Source organism: Sminthopsis crassicaudata, chromosome 1, assembly GCF_048593235.1.
Source record: "Sminthopsis crassicaudata isolate SCR6 chromosome 1, ASM4859323v1, whole genome shotgun sequence".
Taxonomy (NCBI): Eukaryota; Metazoa; Chordata; class Mammalia; order Dasyuromorphia; family Dasyuridae; genus Sminthopsis; species Sminthopsis crassicaudata.
The window spans coordinates 712,202,421-712,221,386 of NC_133617.1; the positions used below are offsets into that span (position 1 = coordinate 712,202,421).

Consider the following 18,966-nt stretch of genomic DNA (forward strand, 5'->3'; position numbering starts at 1 on the left):
ACCAAGGAGCCAGGCGGCCATTGATCCTTACCCCAGGATTCAGAAAGAGGTTTATATGCTTGTGGAGGAGAGCCTGGTTCTGCTGATTACCAGCGCAGAAGTTCTGTAAAAACTCATGAGCCAGCTTCATGATCTCCTGCATCCGTGTATCTTCAGCCTAGGTGGAATAATGAAGAAAAGGGGTGCATGAGTATGGGAGAGTGGATACTGAGCTTCAGGTTAGAAGACCTGGATTCCTACAACAGCTACTTTTACTAGCTAGTTGAATGATGTAGTCACTTTAGTACTTATTTAGTACTCAATAATATAGTATTAGTACTTAAGGCACTGAGACAATATGTGTGGCCTATGTCAAGGTACTATCTGAGCCTCAATTCATTCATCTGTGAAATAAAGGGATTGGGCCAGATGCTCTCCAAATCCTTAACTCTATAAATATTAGGATTCGAAGGCCTTTATGAATTAAGCTCTTAGGACAAACTGAAAACTTTGATGCTAAAATGCTGTTCTGCTGACAAATCACTTTGACATCCAGAGGAAACAAAGTTTTTTAGGACCAGAGAGATTCAGCATAGGCAACGAGAACAATTAGTCTCACAAGATATGGATTCAAGTCCTGATTCTGAAACATACTTTCTCATTAAGATCATACGGGGCACTTAAAATCTCAGCATTCTAAGCAATCCTCTAAGATTTGAAGAAGTCTTAGAGATATCCACTCCAATGATCACAAATCTGGTCTCCAAATAAATAAAATGTATCCTAAATGAAATGGCTTAATGACTGAAATGAAGACATTTTAAGTCCTGATGTTATAAGTTGGCACAGAAAAAATGACAGTGAATTAAATGTCTTTCCCAATTCAAATTCATTCATTCATCCAAGATCATTTGAGCTCCCTGAACGCAAGCCATTATAATTTTTTTCCTATTACTGCAAATAGACTGTCATGTGCCCATCTTTTAGTTTGCCTTTTAAGCTGTCTTCTGCCAGGGCAATTACCAGCCTGGGAAAGTGGGATGGGGGATGTCTTTTGATTAGTGCATAAACTGGATTTAAATGAAGTGGAAGAACTTATCAGGCTTCACTCTCTCTTCCAGAATTGTCACGGTACAGTGATAGGTCAGGGTCAGCATGATCTGTGATGGCTCAAGATGCAGTAGATAATTTTAATGACTCTGACATCTAACCAAGTTCTAAATTCTCCACAGCTCCTGCTTCAGTCACCTTAAAAGCCATCGGAACACATTGTTCTTATCCGCCCATTCCCGGGAAAGTCATCCCATGCTTGGGGCAGACACACCCCAATCTACAAAGGGTTTGAGACCTCTTGGTTACTCTTAATCTGGTTTAGCCTGTCTGCATGGATCTGCACCAGATTCACAAAATCTGAGAATGGGAAGGGATCTCAATTGAGCCTGTGACTGAACAAGAAACTTATGTACATCATTCCTGAAAAGTGTTTGCCTGGCAAATGAGGGTAAAACTACACCCTCCCAAGGCCCACTGAACTGTCCCACTTTTCTGTGTCTCTATTGTTAAGAAGTTTATCAAACACAGTGGCCAAAACTGCCTTTTAGTGACGTCTTTCCACGTACTCTAGATCTGCCTTTTTGGGGTAAACACTCAAATCCTTCTCCATCGTGTTCCATATCTGGGTGAATAGAAATTTCATTCAATTGTGAACAAATAAAAAGGGATGTAATAGGGAGAAAGATGAACTACAGAGCATTCCCTGAAACACAGCAATACACGATCCCATTATATTCATAAAGGACTTTTTGGTTCCCAAATCATTTTCATAGATTTTGTCCCAAAGGATTCTCAAAACCACCCTTTGAGGGAGACAAAGCAGAGGACTTTGTGTTTACTTTATGAAAGAATCTTAGCTATGTGTTTTGACAATAGGAAAAGGGCAGCAAAAGGTTTAAAGAATTTTTAAAGTCCAAGCATGACTTGGCAAGGCCACATAACAAGGGGAACACAGCATATTTTTTGCATTACTTTGTAAATTTAGTTCTTAACACAGTTCCTGGGATATAATAAGCACTTGGAAAATGCTTGATGACTGACAACTTCATCATGAGAAATCAAAGTATTTCTTAAAAAAAAAAAAAAAAGACACATCCCTAGTTTGTGGCCAAAATTTTAAATGTTTCTATACAATTTTATCCTTATTTTTAAAAATTCCACCACAGGGATTTAGTTGAAATATCTTTTCCTTATGAAAAGAAATCTAAAATGGTAGCCAACCATAAAGATAACATCATTGAGACTGTCCATTGATAAAGTCCTAGACCAGGGTTCTTAATCAAGGATCCATAGAGAGAGTTCAGGGAGTCTGTCAACTTAGATGAGAAAAAGGAAATATTTTCATTTACCTTTGGCTATTTTAGTAATCTTCCCAATGTCCTCAGCTAGATAGACTTTTGACTCTGCATTCTTGATTAAAACTGATCAGAGTCTGTGTTCAACTGATACAATCTTTGACAATCAAGACCAACTTTTATACCACAGAAAGGATGCATCTGGCAGAGAATTCTTCTACCTATTGTCCCCAAGTCATTTCAGGAGTTCGCAGACTTTATCTAAAAGATGACATTTTTTATACTCTGGTGCCTTTAGTTACAAAGAAATGTTCTTGGTCTACAGCATCAATTAGTGAGTCCAAAAATCAAGATTATTAACACATTTCCAAAGGCTTTCCAGTGACTGATTGCTTCCTTAACCCCCTATACTTTCCTCATCCCCCATTTTAGTAAGATCTTTCTCTTTTGTGCTCAAAAAGTTGAAACATTCACAATATCTTCATTCATGAGAGTTTGGGGACAGGCGGTAATCAAAGGTTCTTCTGTGACTTACCTTTTCATAGGGGATCTGTAAGAGCTCTAGGACAACGGCATGGGCTCCCATGTTTCGCAGTAATCGCTGCTGTTGCTTTCTGCTCTTCCTGACAGAGGCACTCTCTTGGACACACAGTTTGCTAAGTCTAATTAAAATCTGGTAGAAAACAATAGATTTGCTTAAGTGGTCCTCCCAGAAGTACTAGAGTTCTCTGATTATGAATTGTATTAAGAAGAGAAGTGGGGAGAAAGGTGGCTAAATGACTAAAACAGATGGGAAGAACCTATATTGCTAACACATCTAAACCATGAGTAGTTTTCCAGAGAAAAGCTTTTGTTTAGAAACAGCTGGTTAAGACAGTGTCAGTAAAAGTCAAAAGTAGTGCTTACTGGTTGCTCTAGATAGCTTGGTTGGAGGCTCTAGTTCTCAGAATGATGCTTTTTTATATTTAATTCAATTTAAAATATTTATACTATGTGGCAGTTAGGTGACACAGTGGATAGAGCACCAGCCCTGAAGTCAGGAGGTCCTGAGTTCAATCTGGTCTTAGACACTTAACATTTCCTAGCTGTGTGACCCTGGGCAAGTCATTTAACCCCAATTGCTCCAGCAAAAAAAAAAAAACAAACAAACATATATATATATATTGATATCCTTTCTCTCAAGTCTCTAATGGGGGCCACAGTGCACAGATAAGTAAATACAAAATAAGTGAAATTGAGGAGGATGCTCCAGCTGTAGGGATTGGGAAATTCTTCCCACAGTAGAGAACATATAAGCCTAGAAGGAAGGGAACCATTCTAAAGTAAAGGGGAAGATAAAGTGTAATTCTGCCATGAATAAATAGTCTATGTAAATGCATGGAGGCAAAAGAAGGAAGACTTACTTGGGAGAATGGGCCAAATGGGGGAATATGAATTCTGTGAAAGGGAATAATGTGGGATAGGATTAGAATGATAAGACTGTGAAGGACTTAAAATGACAGGCTGAGGAATCTAAATCCTAGAAGTAATAGGAAGTTAAAACATTTTTTGGGGGGAAGATGAGTTCTTTGGGCAGAACTTGGGAAAGATACATTGTGGTGGAAAACATTGCCATTGCTAAAATCTTCTCATTTTGGTTAGCCCAAGGATAGGATTCTTAACCTGGACTCTATTTTTAATATCTTCATATTTCGACATAATCGTTTTCTTTGTCTACATATTATTTAATGCATTTAATAATATCATTCTGAGAAGAGCTCCATAGGCTTCATCAGAATGCCGAAAGGTCCCATGACACAAACACACACATACAAAAGGCTAAGAATCCATAGCCTAAAGTTAAAAGCTGATTTCTATCAAGAAAGAAACTAAGATGTTCAAGTTGCCAACTGACCCACAGCACTGGTGTAGTTTACATGTGAGAAAGAAAAAAGAAAAAGGGGAGGAGTGTGAATCTTACCTCTTTCACTACTCGGTAGTTGTAACTGCTGGTACTTTCATGCTTTTGAGACTTGTTATTCCCTTCCTAGAGACCCAAACACACACAGTTTCTTGTTACTGAACCATTTGGATGCAAATGTAAACTTTTTAGTACCTTAGGTAAAGGGGATAACCAAGTCAGCATGAAGACTGCTGTGAGCAGGACTATATCAGGTCAGCACCATGTTTCTGTGAGATACAGGCTGGAGCTAGTGGTAAGATCTTGACATATTTAGCAGTTCTTATTTTCAGTGAAGTTAGCTAAATTGTACTGATTCTGAATTCCATGCTGTTATCAATATTAATTAATGAATGGATTAATTGATTAATGGATACCAATGAAAGTTAACCCATGGTGAAAGAGAATGGATGAAGGCAAAATCAGGTTTCATACTCTGAAAAGTGAGTTGTATTATGGACTTGCAGTTAAAGGCTTACTCCTTCTTCATAGGAAGAACATAGTTATCAAGATTATGACAGAGCACATAGAATAATGGAGAGAGGAATGGAGTTGCAAAGACCTGGGTTCTAGTCTACTACATAGCTTCCTTTAAGAATTCCTTAAGATTTCTCACCTCTGTTTTCTTGTGTTCATTTTCTCCAGATGCTCCATCCATTGTCTCATCAGGTCCCTGCCCTTTGTACACCCAAAGTTCTGACTTTTCCACTATGGATCTCAGTTGGTCTAAGTCTTGTTTGATCTGCTTGTAGTTGTCAACATCTTGGCTGGTAACAAGTAGTTGAACCTTACATAAATATAATCCATTAGTTGAACACAACACCTTTCTGAAGTACAATACCTGCAATGGAAAGAGCTGAGATCAACAAAAGGCTACCTGTTTGAATGCTTGAAGGACTTCTTGCCTTTGACTGAAGTGCCTGAAGAGAAGCTGAAGTGCCCCAGATACAAGGGGTGGGTAGTCATGCATTGTCAAATGGAGCAAGACTCTGAGAAATGTTCTGCCTCCATGATCATCCAAGTCCAGTGGCGTGTTCTCTTCACTACAAATTTATGGAAGTGGAGAAAAGGGTAAATTTACTATAAAGTTTCCCTCCTCACCCATGCAGCACCACATGAGGAAGATTCAGAAGTCCTGAGTCCCAATGCTTACAAGCTGTGTCTTACTGTGGACAAGGGACCTCAACTCTCTGAACCTTGGTGCCCTAATATATCAAATAGAGATAAAAATATATATTATATCAATGTGTGTCATTATAAATCCATTTTAGTGAGCTTGGGTCCCTCTACTTTGTAATTTTCCTTTAATAACTAAGGGATAGTTGAAGTTCCAGGCTAAAAAATCAGTGACTTACTAGTTATCACATCCATGTCTACAACTCTCTTTCTCTTTCTCCCTCTTTCTCTTTCAATTTTCAAAAATTCTATCACACACATATTCGTATACAAACACACCATATACCATATACCATCCCATTTTTTTCCTTCAACAAAACCAAAAAAAGCAGGGATAAGGGATAATGAGGATGTCATGGTAATCATCATTTATTCTAGAAAACTATCAAATGATTGGTCTAAGGTTAAATAGACAAGATGGAGCTCTGGGGTCCTGACAGCTCTGAAAGACTCTAGCTAATGTGATAACCAATCAGAATGATAGATGGATGATGAAGAAGCAGGTCACTCCTTCATGGCAGAGCAGGTATGGACCAGAGATTTCCAGCTCTTGCCCTGGGGTCATGCTGATTACATCTTTCTGGCCCTCGCCACCTGGCCATGCCTTCATCTTCATCTTTTACATGTAGTCTCCCTCACCATTTTTCTCCTCCTACTCCGGGAATAAGAATCCAATCAATATTATTACGACTATTATCATTACTAAAAAGCATGTTATTCATTTGTCCCATAGCTCCACTAATCATCCCAATAACTTCACTCTTTCCTGTCTATTATCTCCCTTAATTGTCTATATTAGGGAGGAAGACTTTCAGTAAATACTAAATAACCAATTGGCAGCCATATCATAGTAGAGACTTTGGTATTGCACTAGATGGCTGCTTCCGGTTTTCAAATTCTGTGATTCTATGATGCTTGAAGGTAGAAATCATCTCTCTTTTGTATATGTATCCCCTTAATGAAGACTTTTCTATCCATTCACTTATTCATTAACTCATGTAGCCATCTCTTTGTTCCACTAGAATTAGCTACCTTGGGTGGTCAGAATTCCAACGGACTACTAACTAAATTAGCTTGAACAAAGTCTGTATTTTTTTTGACTGCAAGAAATAAATGCTCAGGGACAGAAATGAGAGTCCTCACCCCTAAACCCCAGCAACTTTTGCCACATAATATCGAAAATATACTTTCCTTCCTCCAAAGATTCCCTCAGCTTGTTCCTCAATATGTTCAAAGTCAAGAGCTCCTGAAAAATGAGGAATTGTTACATTCATTTTATTTGAGAACAACAACATATGATTTCAGCATTTGGAAATGTTTTGCTAGAAAATAATGGCTGAAGTTTATCATCAAAAAAAATTAGATGTAAGTCTCCTACAGGTGGGGGGATTAATTTTCTAATGGTGTTCCATTCTTACTAAATAAAATGATCACCACTTTAAGAGAAAAAATAAAATGAAACAAATTATGATCATACATCATCCCTTCAGTTCCTACTCCCCCCTATTCATTCCTAAGTTATAACACAGCTAACTGCCTCACTGAGTGGGTGTTTCCTGGGGATTGAGGGATCCATTAATCTTCAGGAAATACCCCAGGCCCTCAACTGCTAAAGAAGTATTAGGCAGCTAACCAAGTCCTTGATGTCCGGAATCATTTGCTCTTACCCCCCAAGCACTTACCAAAAATACCTGTGCCCTTACCCACATGGGAATCAAACATCTTCCAGGATTAGAAATAGTACGTTATGAAGCAAGCTTTCTCCTACCCATGTCATTAAATGCTTATATTGAGAAGAGTTTTATGTGACTGCTGTTGCTCCATATCACTTCTCTCTCAAAATCTGACCCCTCCTTAAGAGAAAGTCATTGCCATATCTGGTTTTAGGAGCTCAGGGCTACATGGAAGAATATTTTCTCCACTGACGTGTTTCACTTTGGGCAGCCATAGCTGCCTTAACAACCCATTTCCAGGGAAGTGAATAAAATTTCTCTGTGACCAGAAGTTCCTCTGACTGGATTCTGGTTCAGATGTTACTAGACAGAACATTCTCCAAGTGTAACTTTGAGGTCAGTGACAATGTTTAATTGCCGCCCTCTCTCTTCAAGGGGAAGCCAGAAAAAATGCCCATTGGCTGTGGAGGAACTACGGCTGGCAAGTCACAAAAGTCACTATTATTGGTCATGCTGTGGGAGGACAACAGAAGGGTCTGAATGCTTATGAAAGGCTCCTGGGAGAGTCCAAAAGAACTGTGGTCAAGACTGTGGTGCTCTGAATTTTCTGGTGATGAAAAGGCTAGTTTACAAAAATGTCAGTACCCAGGAAGCCCCCAGGACTTGTGGCAGAACTGCTGCTGATTAATTCTGAAGAAACCACTAAAATAAATGTGTCTCTTCTTACTATCTAAAAGAAAAAAAAAGAATGAAGGAAACTTAATCCTCTTCATAATGGGTAATTTTCCCTATGGACTTGGGCCCAAAATGTATAATGTATATAATGTATAATGAAAATACTTATGATCTTCAGTAGAAAAAAAAAAGAAAATGGGAAAAAGGGAGAGGAGAAAAATAGGAGATATGTGTTTCATTCTATTTCATTTTATGCTGAAGAACCAATAAGGTTTGCCATGTCTAAAAAATGAAAACCAAGGTAGTACACACCTGGCTTTCTCTGAGAACACAGGTCCTCTATCCATCCCAGACCCCACTCCATCTCTGAAGCTCCATTGTTGCAATAACTGACCTGGCACATTACTTGGTCCCTCTTGATTGCTGCTTCCTGAAGATGTCTCAGAGGTCTGGGAATTGCTTTCATCAAACTCCCGTTTAAATATACACAGAAGGCATGAGATCCTATAATCCAATCTCACATTCAAAATAAACTGGAGATTTAAGTGGAAATGGAAATAGGTTGGTTATAGTCATACATTCCTTTAACACATTCTCCCTCAGCTGTGGAACCTGACCTGGACCAGATTTCAGTTAAAAAAGATGCTCTGAAAACTTGGTCAATCAAATATATAGCTGATTTATAAATAGATTACTAGAAATGTGCTTGAATACAGTATATTAAGCCATACTCTATCACCTTAGCTTCTTAAGGAATCTTCATTATCATTGACACAAATATAATTGGTTAATGCAAATCAATGTTCAAAAATGCTATTTTGAAATTCAATTCTATATTTGTTAAAGGCCTATTAAGGACCTTTCAATAGAAAGGACAGAATAGGATTTTGAGAAAAGAGGAGAACACAGAAAGAAATCCGTTTGTTTAAAATTAATTTAATTAATTTATTAATAAGCCATTTGTTAGGTATGGCATTGTTAAAATATAATTGTTCCTTCTCACTGAGAAGTTGAACATGTCAGATTTTTTTGATGAACTGTTCTATTGAGCCAAATGTTTTCTCTTTTTTTTCTGCTATAAAAGATGGTTCTTTGAGAGAGGGAAGGAGGAAGAATACAAAGTGAAATTCTAAGTAATATAAAAATGAACGGTATCAATTAAAAAAATCTAATTTTCAAAATGTTACATATTCATAGAATTTGACATCCTCTCCTCTCTTTCCATCCAATTATTTCATATACAATCATATCTTCTCACATAGCTATCCTAATTGGTCTTTCTGTCTATAATTTCGCTCCTTTTGAGTCTATGCTTTACATAGCTACCAAAATAATCTTCCAAAGGCACAAGACTCTCTTCCTTGCTTAGCCTAAAACCTTCAATGGTTTTACTGCCTACAGAATATAATATAAATTCTTTAGTAAGGCATTCAAAGTCTTTTTATAGCCTTGCTGTACCTGAACTTCCAGGCCTATTTCCCATTATTCCTTTGCCCACTCTCCACATTCTGGATGTTTCCTGGTCTCAGGAAAGAGGCCCTTTATTTCAACCCCTTCATTTTATTTTATTTTTATTTTTTATTGTAGCTTTTTATTTACAAGATATATGCATGGGTAATTTTTCAACATTGACAATTGTAAAACCTTTTGTTCCAATTTTTCCCCTTTCCTCCCACTCCTTCCCCCAGATGGCAGGTTGACCAATACATGTTAAATATGTTAAAATATACGTTAAATACAATATATATGTATACATGTCCATACAGTTATTTTGCTGTACAAAAAGAATCGGACTTTGAAATAGTGTATAATTAACCTGTGAAGGAAATAAAAAATGCAGGTGGACAAAAATAGAGCGATTGGGAATTGTATGTAGTGGTTCATAGTCATCTCCCAGAGTTCTTTCGCTGAGTGTGGCTGGTTCAGTTCATTACTGCTCTATTGGAACTGATTTGATTCATCTCGTTTTTGAAGAGGGCAACCCCCACATTTTAGAGGCAAAGTAATATAAGGTTCTATGACTTGCTCAAACTCATATGGGAAGCAAGTCAAGAAGTTGGTATTTGAACCCAGATCTTTTGGTACTAAATCCAAGACTTTTCTCACTAGACAACCAGTTAAAAAAAAGGCCTCATATTTTCCTCAAACACTTGCTCTATATTTCTCCTTTATTTTTAACATATTTTACTTTTTCTTATATTTATTTGTTTACATTATAGTCCTCCTCCAGTTCCCACACTCCCACTATCAAGAGACTGAATCCAGGGACAAGACCATTTTTCATTTTAATATCTCTTATTACTGAGTACAGGTTTTCACACACATCACTTCCACACTTAAGGATCAGTGACTTCATCAATTGGGGTACTCTTTTCATGGTTGCAATTATAATCTTCTCTTTAATTTATTATGCATCCCTTGGAAGTTTGGGTAGTCGAAAAGTTTATAACCTATATCAACCTACATATATTCTTCTTTGAATGAAAGGTATATTGTCTCATTACTACGTCCATACTAAAAATCATGGCAACCTGGATTTTTCTAAGTAATCCCATAATTCTGTCTCTAAATAGAGATAACTATCTCATATTTGCCAATGTTTACACCTTTGCAGTAGCTAGCATTTCCAAAATGATGTTAATAGTGGAGAAAGAGGATATTCTTGTTTTATCTCTTTTTGTACTAGTGTTTCTCCAAAGCAAAAAAAAATGCTAGTTTTTTTTTTTTTTTGGTTTTAAATATATCCTTTTGTCCATATTAAATAAAGAAAAGTCCTTTTTGGGCTTATGCTTTTTAGGATTTTTAACATAAATTTTCTTAAAAGCTTCTTCAGCATCTGCTGTGATTTTGTTAGAAGGATTCTCTTCTATGTTCCAATTTTTGGCTACAACCAAAAAAAAGCTTCTATAATTTTTTGAACATGTAAGCCCCCCCCCCATTTTTTTTGGTCTCTTTGGGAGATAGGCTTAATAGTGGTATAGCTGGGTCAAAGAGTAAAGTGCATTTGAGGAATTCAGGGGGCATGCTTTCTAGAATTGCTGGACTAACTCCACTCCACTGACTTGCATAGGGTGCTTGTTTTCTTTAAGCCCTCCAACATTTCTCACTTTCCTCTTCTGTCATCTTTTCCAGTCTGATGGACATGAGGGAGAACTTCAAATTTAATTACATTTCTCTAATTATTAGGGATTTAAACTCTTTTAATAAAGCTGTTGGTTGGATTTCTTCCTTTGAAAATTGTCTATTAATATCCTTTGACCATCTATGTATTAAGGAATGTCTTTTAGTTCTATAAATTTTAATCAGTTCCTTTTTATCTTAAATGAGACCTTTATCAGAGTAACTTGCTACAAAGATTTTTTCTTTATTTGTTGGTTTCCATTTTAATTTTAAATTTATCAAATGGAGAATGAAAACATGAGAAAAGGTTTATAGAATGTCTAGTCCCAAAACTTTTGAGAAATGTCTGCCACTGAAAAAAAGGAATTAATAAAAAGTATGGTTAAAAGCATATTGTATCATGTTTTCCATAGATTGATGGTGAAGTAGACTTAATGTCTTGACAGAAAAAAATGGTGAAATACAGAAGCAGAATGAAGCAGATGCTGTCAGCCAAGGACAACATGTTGATCTTTTTTATTTAATCATTTTTTTGTTGTTGTTGTTAAAAGGAAGAATTCTTGAGTGACAGTGGAGAAGGTGTTGGGAGATGATTGTGATGGGGGAAAAACATAAAAATTCTTAAGCCAAGTGAAACAAAATGTAAGTATTGCACTTAAAAATAAATCTGAAAATAGAAGAACCATTTAGTTTTTTGAGAGAAATTTTGAACCAGAAAACTCAAAGGGATTTTCCATGAAGAAAGTAGTAGCTGAAGTAGGAAAATCCCATTCCCTCCATATTTTCCTGAGTGAATTCCTAAGATGAAACCATGGCAAGACTAGTGAGAGGAAGAACTCCATGCTAGTGTGATGTTCTGAAATGGTTTCTTAGAATAGAAGCTGTGGGATGGAACAGATGGAACACCACAATAGCAGCCAGGAAAACCTTAGTTCAAATTCCTCCCTGGACACTTACTAGTTGGGCTACCATGGGCTAATTACATAATACCTCTCTTGGCTCTGGTTTTCTCATCTATAAAATGGAGATGATAATAGGAGCCATTTTTCTTGGATTTTCTTGGATTAAGGATCCAGTGAGATAATATACATAGAATCGTGGGCAAAACTTAAAGTGTCATATGCTAATTATTATTATTATGAAGAATAACGATGATGATACAGCAGAGGAGAACATAAAACTTAGGAGTTCTTGAAAAAGAAAGCACAATTTGAAGAGAATCTTGGTTTATATCTCAGAGCTTGGATAATAACAACAAATGGCATTAAATTTACAATAGAAAATAGGGAGGGACTTTTTCATTTCTTTGTGTCCCTAACACTTGTCACAGTCCCTGGCACTAGAACTTAATAAATGCTTATCAGTTGATCAAATACATTATCCCCTTTGGACCTGGAGAAAGTCACTTAAATTTTCTGAATTTGAACTTCTTCATCTGTAAAATGAGATGCCTGAACAAGTTAATCTCTAAGGTAACACTCTAAGGTAACTTCCAGCTCTTAATCAATGATCTCATGAATTATAATTCAAGGAAATATGCTAAGCCCTTCTATCCCATCCAGGCAAGAGTACTACAACTTCCCATCATGAAAGAGATTCCACTTTGATAATGCTCTTCTGCCCCCTGGGTCCCTCATTGATTAGAAAGTACCTGAAGAATCTCAATGATCTTCAACTTGGTGTCCATGACCATGATATCTTCTTTCTCAGGCTCTGTTTGTTTCACATTCCCTTCAGGGGCAGCTGCCATGGGAGTCATGGGCAAAAACCCTCCTCCCCTGAGAACCACCTGAGTCATCAGTTCTCCAACTCCATGGATGGATCTCATCACATTACTGCCTAAGGAAACAGAAAGGACAATCCTAAAGTTATGACTCCATCCCCGAAGATTTTCCCTTGGAGGGTTGAGGTTGGGCATTTGCTTTTACAAGTGAGACTGATTTACACCCTTTGACTGTTTTCTCTATGTGTTAGCAAGTTTCATATTGAAGAAGAAGACCTCTGGTTCTGAGATCATCAATACACATGTGCTCTAGTACACTAACCAGATCTAAGCGACATGAAAGATAGCATCCCTCCCAAATCCCACATACCTGATTTACTTTAATGACAGTAAGATTCTAAATGGAAACATTTCTCTTCAAACTACTGACTGACTACTCCAGAAAGAAACCACAGGAACCATCTCTCTCCCTCTTCCACCTCCCACCTCCAAGCCAAAAGTAGTATAATACATGATACCAGCCTACAAGGATTATATAATCTAATCTAGTTAAGGAAACAAGACATATCCTGAATAAGACAGCATCACATATAATGTCATCATACACTCCTATGATAAAGTAAAAGTGGCCACTTATACAATGCATACAGTTTAAGATCAGTGAATAATAAGTCAGCTAAGAGTGAAGTTAGAAAAAGCAGAAAAAAATTTTATGATGACTATATTATAATCAAATAATCTTCCTCCATTTCTTATTTATTAAAATATATTACTTATTTCTAATATCCACTTTTAGAAATTTCAAGTTTTGAATTCTCTCCCTCCCTTTAATCCCTCCTTTACCACTGTGAAGGTAAACAAGATGATGGTAATTATATACTGAAATGCAAAAATATATTTCCATATTAGTCATCTATTTCTTACCTTTGTTTTCCTCTCCTTTTGCCATTTTGCTAATAGGAAATATGGTAGTCACATGTACACAATCTAAGATAGCCAGTAGGATCTTGGTTAATCGTAAGAGGTCAGAGAAGTTGTAGAAACCGAAATAGATGAGATTTCTGGCCAAGTTTACAACCTATTTTTATTAAAAAAAAAAAAAAAAAAGTTAAGCAGCCTTAAAAAGAATATCAGAGTTCTTCCTGCTAGTCTGACGCCTTGTTCATAATGAAAAGTTTGTAAAAATTCTTGACTTTGTGATGACAAAAGAAACTACAATTTACTGTATATAACTTTTCTGAAATGAGCAAAACTTGTCCAAAATCTTTAATTAAAAAAGCTGCCCAAGTTATTTATTTTCTTTGACTTTGTTATATTTAATAATGAGAAAAAAATGCTGATTTACTCATTTGTTTTACGTGATTCTCTTAATATAGTTGTACCTTAGATACATCTTTTGATTCCAAGTTTTCTAACCTCATCACAGAGATAATTTTGAAAAAGCTAAAGATCAACAATAGACCTTGAAAATATAACTTTATGAACCCAACAAATTGCTGCATAATTTAATGCTAAATTCACAAGAAGAAAGAAAAATGTAATATAAAAATAATTTCCTTGATGTGATTAAGAATATTTCATTTCCTATAATGGATGGGATACATATTCAGTTCTGTCCTTTTGTAAACTACAATTTAGAATTTACACCTCATTTTTTAAGTTACATCTATCATTGGACAAAGTTGTGCTTTTTTTTTTTTTAACGACTGCTCTCTATTTTTATTGAGGAGTAATTCTAAACTAGACTTACTACAAAAACTAGAGATTCAACATAAAAGCACACAAATTAATGTTATTTCTCATTTACCTCTTACTAAAAATGTCTATTTAAGATCTGGTATTTTAAACTTTCACATTACCTCAAATGTTAGCTTATTTTTTTCTTTATCAGAGAAGGGAAACCTTTGACAAACCACATCTCTTAAATATTCTTCCACAAATTCCATAGTCTGAGCAAATCTCTCTTTAATTTCATCTTTGGAAGTTCCACTGCTGTCATAACTGAAAAGAAAAATAAAATTTAAGTCTTTGGGTTGAAACTCAACAGAGATAGTGTGTGTGTGTGTGTGTGTGTGTGTGTGTGTGGTACATAGATATTTTTATCATGACTCTTTTTAAATTAGGGAGGTGAGGAACAGCATTTTACCCTGCTTGCAAAATATTTCACAAATACAATTTTTCAAAAAGTAGCAATCTTTAAATTACATATTTTAAGAAGGTTGAACTTAAAAATTAGATAGTACTTTGAGGAATCACTACAATGAAAACTGACATTTCAAGAAGATTAAGTTAAACATTCTTTTAAAATTGAAGTAACATTTAACTCAGCCATAACAGGCAGTTTAGAGCAATGACAGGTATGACACAGAAGAGAAAGAGGGCAATCCTACAATTTACTGGTTTGGTCTCAGTGATCTCACTTATAGACAATAGTTTAATCTAGTCTGTATAAGTGTTAATTAATTGTCAAATGATTCCTTAAAAAAAATGCCAACTTTTGATAAATATTTAAAAATAAAAACCAATTACAAATCCTAATTTATAAAAATTTCCTGCAATTACATGTTTAGTAATCTTCAAATGGTATTTTAAAAAATACAGTCCTTAGTGATTTTTTTGTCTGAAAAATATTAATGATCTGCATTAAAAATGTTCTGTAGATAAAAGAACGCTATTTTCAAAATTTGCTTTGAATTTTTTCCCAGTTTAGATTCAAAAGTTAATTATAATAAAAACTTGCAATGACAATTTCTATAGAATGATATAATTTTCTAGGCTTACTATTTAAAGCTAAACTACTTTATATTTAACTTTTTGCGTATTATTGCTTTACATTTGTTCTCTCTCGGTGTTTTTACATATATGTATATATGTATGTGTATACATATGCATACACACATATTTGTATTGTTTCCCTCTTTAGAACATAATGTATTTGGAAGTAGGGATTATTTCATCCTTTGAACTTGTAACTCCACCACCTAGCCTGAAATAAAACAGGTCATTAACAACATGCTACTTGATTGACTGGTTTTTAAAATGAAAAGACTTCGTCCCACAACCATCTAGAAGCAAACAGGACTTGTTAAAGTTTGCCTAGAACATAAGAGAATAAAAACATGCTCTGGTCTTGAAGGGAAATGGAAACCAACTTACTCATCAATCGCTATCTCCGAGGGAATCTCTGACCACAAGCGGGCGTACTTCACGGGAGTAACTTGTTCCTGAGGGTCTCTGTCCACATGCATATGGAGCATCAATCGACAGAACGATGCTCTCAGATCATAGGGCAAGTTTTCATCAGACATGCATCGAAGAATGAGGTCTACATCAAGTTGGCCAGATATTTCATTGATAGCCAGGTACTGCCGGTCCAAACACATCCTAGCAAACAAGTTCAGCTGATACCTTGTGAAAAAGAGAAGAAAAGGCTTTTTCAGAAGTCCTACAAGCCAATGAGCCCACGGAAAGTCAATTATTTTGACACCAGGTTGCTCACTGGATAGAGCGCTGGGCCTGAAATCAGGAAGATGCAAGTTCCTCAGACACTTCTTAATTGTGTGATGCTGAGTAAATCACTTAATCTGTCTGATTCAGCTTCCTCAGCTGTAAAATGGGGATAATAATGGTACCCACTGCACAGAGTGGTGAAGATCAAATGAGATATTTGTAAAGAGCACTTAACACAGTGCCTGACACAAAGCAAGTACTATATATATATATATATATATATATATATCATTAGCATTTATTATTTTTAAAAGCTACAGAATTATATTCATATAGTCATACCTTTATATGTATGTATATGTATATATATATAGCACACCTTTTCAAATGACTTGAAATCCATTTTCAACCCCTGCTCCCCCCTGCAAGAAAATTACTGTCACCTGAGTTGTCACTATTAGGAAGAAACTTTCTTAATATTTTTGGAGTAAATTAACTCACCACAAGAGGGCTGCAACTTGGGAAAACTATAAATTTCAAAGATTGTTGGCAGAAACCTTCTACCAATTATAAAGTGCACTTTAAAAGAAAATCATACTATTTCACAAAACAAATTTCCCCATCAACTCTACCTTCCTTGTTATTTTTTGTAGCACTACCCCCATTATCTATAGTCTCAACTGTGGATTTATGTATTGAGCTTTATGTCCTTTTTTGTTATTTGTGTTGGACTCTGGGCATTTTTAAAATTCCCCAAATTTGAAAAAATTTCAATTGCTACTAACAAACATCCTTTACTAAATTCCTGTCCCAAAGGTTCATTGTGATGTAGATGTGAGTTTGGCATGCGAAAAGGTGGGCCAGAGGAATGAAAACTCTGACAAGTCCTTTGCCAAGTTGTAAAGGACTTTTGGTATGAGAATAATGATGGATTCCATAATAGAAACCAACATTTATATACTGCCTCCTATGGGCCAGACATTGTGCTAAGTACTTCACAATTTTTCTCTTTTGATCCTCTCAACAACTCTGGGAGATAGGTTCTATTAATTATTATGATTATATTATTATGATTATATTCATCCTTCTCAGATTCTAATCTCATTTACAGATCTGCCTAGTTAAATAGCAGAAAGCCTCATCTCTAGTTATCTTTTGTCTGATTCAACTCCAGAAGACCATTTACTAAAATGTACAGGGGTGATGATCTGTATCAGTGGAGGGAGTAGAAAGGCATGAAGATCTCATTAAGTTTTTGAGTAGAACTTGCCTAGCTCTTACACCTTGAGTGATGATCTGAAGTTGGTGGAAGTTCCCAGTTGATCTAAGAGGTATGTGACAACTAGAACTGCTAAGATCTAGGGAAATCTAACTTAATAAAGTGATCATACTGGCAGTGGATGCTAGAGGCAGAATTTAGATCCAGATACTCCAAATATGGAACAAATACTGTCACTTGCACTGGGTTAAGCTGCTATCTCCGTGAATTTTTCCCGTCGAAGTTCAAAGACCTTGAAATGTACCCATGTAGTGCCCAGATTAAGGACCTCTGCTCTAGCCAAAGCACCTGAATTGAAATCTGTCTTCTGGCACTTATTATCTATGGGAACTTGGGCGATCATCTGACTGAGCTCTAATCAGTTTCCTCTTCTATAAAACGAGAAGTTTGGTCCCTTCCAGTCCTTGATTGGTGACTCTAGGATTGCCTTTCTCAAAACAACTGAATGAAATAGGCAGGAAGGGTATTACTTTTTAACAAAGGAGGTCCCAGACCCAGAGAGGTATAACATCTCATCCATTATCACTGGAGAAGCAACTCTAACCCAAGCCTCATCTGGCTACAAGTTCAAAGCTCTTTCTACTATACTACCCTATCTCTCCTATAAATTAATTCCAAAGTCAAACTTGCTTTGTTATATCATCATATGATCTGTAGATCAATTTTTGCTTTTATAGAAAGCGAATTGGGAATTTCTGCCTCTGACCCCAGGATTCCCACATCAGAGTCAAAATCCAAGCACTCTAATCACCTGTAGTAACTGAGGACATCTCGGTCTTCCTTTTGCCCTTCTTTAGCATCCTGAGCCAGCTCCCGGACACTCTTACTACGAATCTCTTTGTTACTGTCTCTCCAAAATAGCCACACTTCCTCCTCATCCTCCCCAGCTTCCAGAGGATTTTCACCAGTGGACACTCCTTCAAACTCAAAACGAGAAAGAACCAACCTAGATAATGAGGAGATAAAAATCCAAGATCATTAATTTAAGCTCTTAGGGTAAGCCACTTTAACTCTGGAGATGTTATAAACTTCATGCTTGGCAACAAAACAGGGCTTTTGCTCTCTGTGTAAAGTACATTGAAGCCCTTTCCCAGGAGCTCAGCCCAGAAAATGATCCAGGCATTTGCAACTAAAATATCATAACCTCACACTACAAATGCCCAGAGCCTATAACAAATTAAATTGTGCCTGGGAAACATTTATATAGCCTAAAGTCTCAAATTAGATCGAGCTTGGTAGACTTAAAAATCTCATCAACAAAATCTCAAGGGCATATTTAGAGTTAAAAAAAATCAAAAATACAATCTTCTCCTATCTGTATTGAAATACTTTTTCAGGACAGACCTCCTTCATATAGACCATATAGATAGATATTATTGTCACTATGGCACAGAGTGACATATGTGCTATTTTCCACCCAAACAAAAAATGTCAGGATGACATTTCAGGAATCTTTCTTTCAGTATAGTATAGTCACAGTGAATAAAAATTACTTCCTTTCAGATCTAAAGATGTTTAACATTTTTACACAATTGTAAAAACTTCACGTTAAAACTGAGTGGCTAAACAAATGCTCACATTTTAATTGGTATCTCAACTGAGCC

At 36.1% G+C, this 18,966-nt stretch overlaps 1 protein-coding gene across 12 annotated transcripts in view; it reads right to left on the bottom strand.

The window, feature by feature from the left end:
- The window catches only part of ITPR1 (inositol 1,4,5-trisphosphate receptor type 1), a 387,688-nt gene that overhangs the window by 181,735 nt on the left and 186,987 nt on the right, over positions 1-18,966 (bottom strand). For all 12 annotated transcript variants that reach the window (XM_074284052.1, XM_074284050.1, XM_074284045.1 and 9 more), the window contains 12 exons: positions 18,114-18,308; positions 15,790-16,041; positions 14,493-14,634; positions 13,558-13,711; positions 12,562-12,749; positions 8,185-8,323; positions 6,634-6,688; positions 5,144-5,309; positions 4,883-5,053; positions 4,288-4,353; positions 2,863-3,000; positions 32-157 (listed from right to left, as the gene is read on the bottom strand). In XM_074284052.1, the coding sequence (XP_074140153.1) occupies positions 32-157; positions 2,863-3,000; positions 4,288-4,353; positions 4,883-5,053; positions 5,144-5,309; positions 6,634-6,688; positions 8,185-8,323; positions 12,562-12,749; positions 13,558-13,711; positions 14,493-14,634; positions 15,790-16,041; positions 18,114-18,308 (1,792 nt within the window). The remainder of the gene's footprint in view (positions 1-31; positions 158-2,862; positions 3,001-4,287; positions 4,354-4,882; positions 5,054-5,143; positions 5,310-6,633; positions 6,689-8,184; positions 8,324-12,561; positions 12,750-13,557; positions 13,712-14,492; positions 14,635-15,789; positions 16,042-18,113; positions 18,309-18,966) is intronic.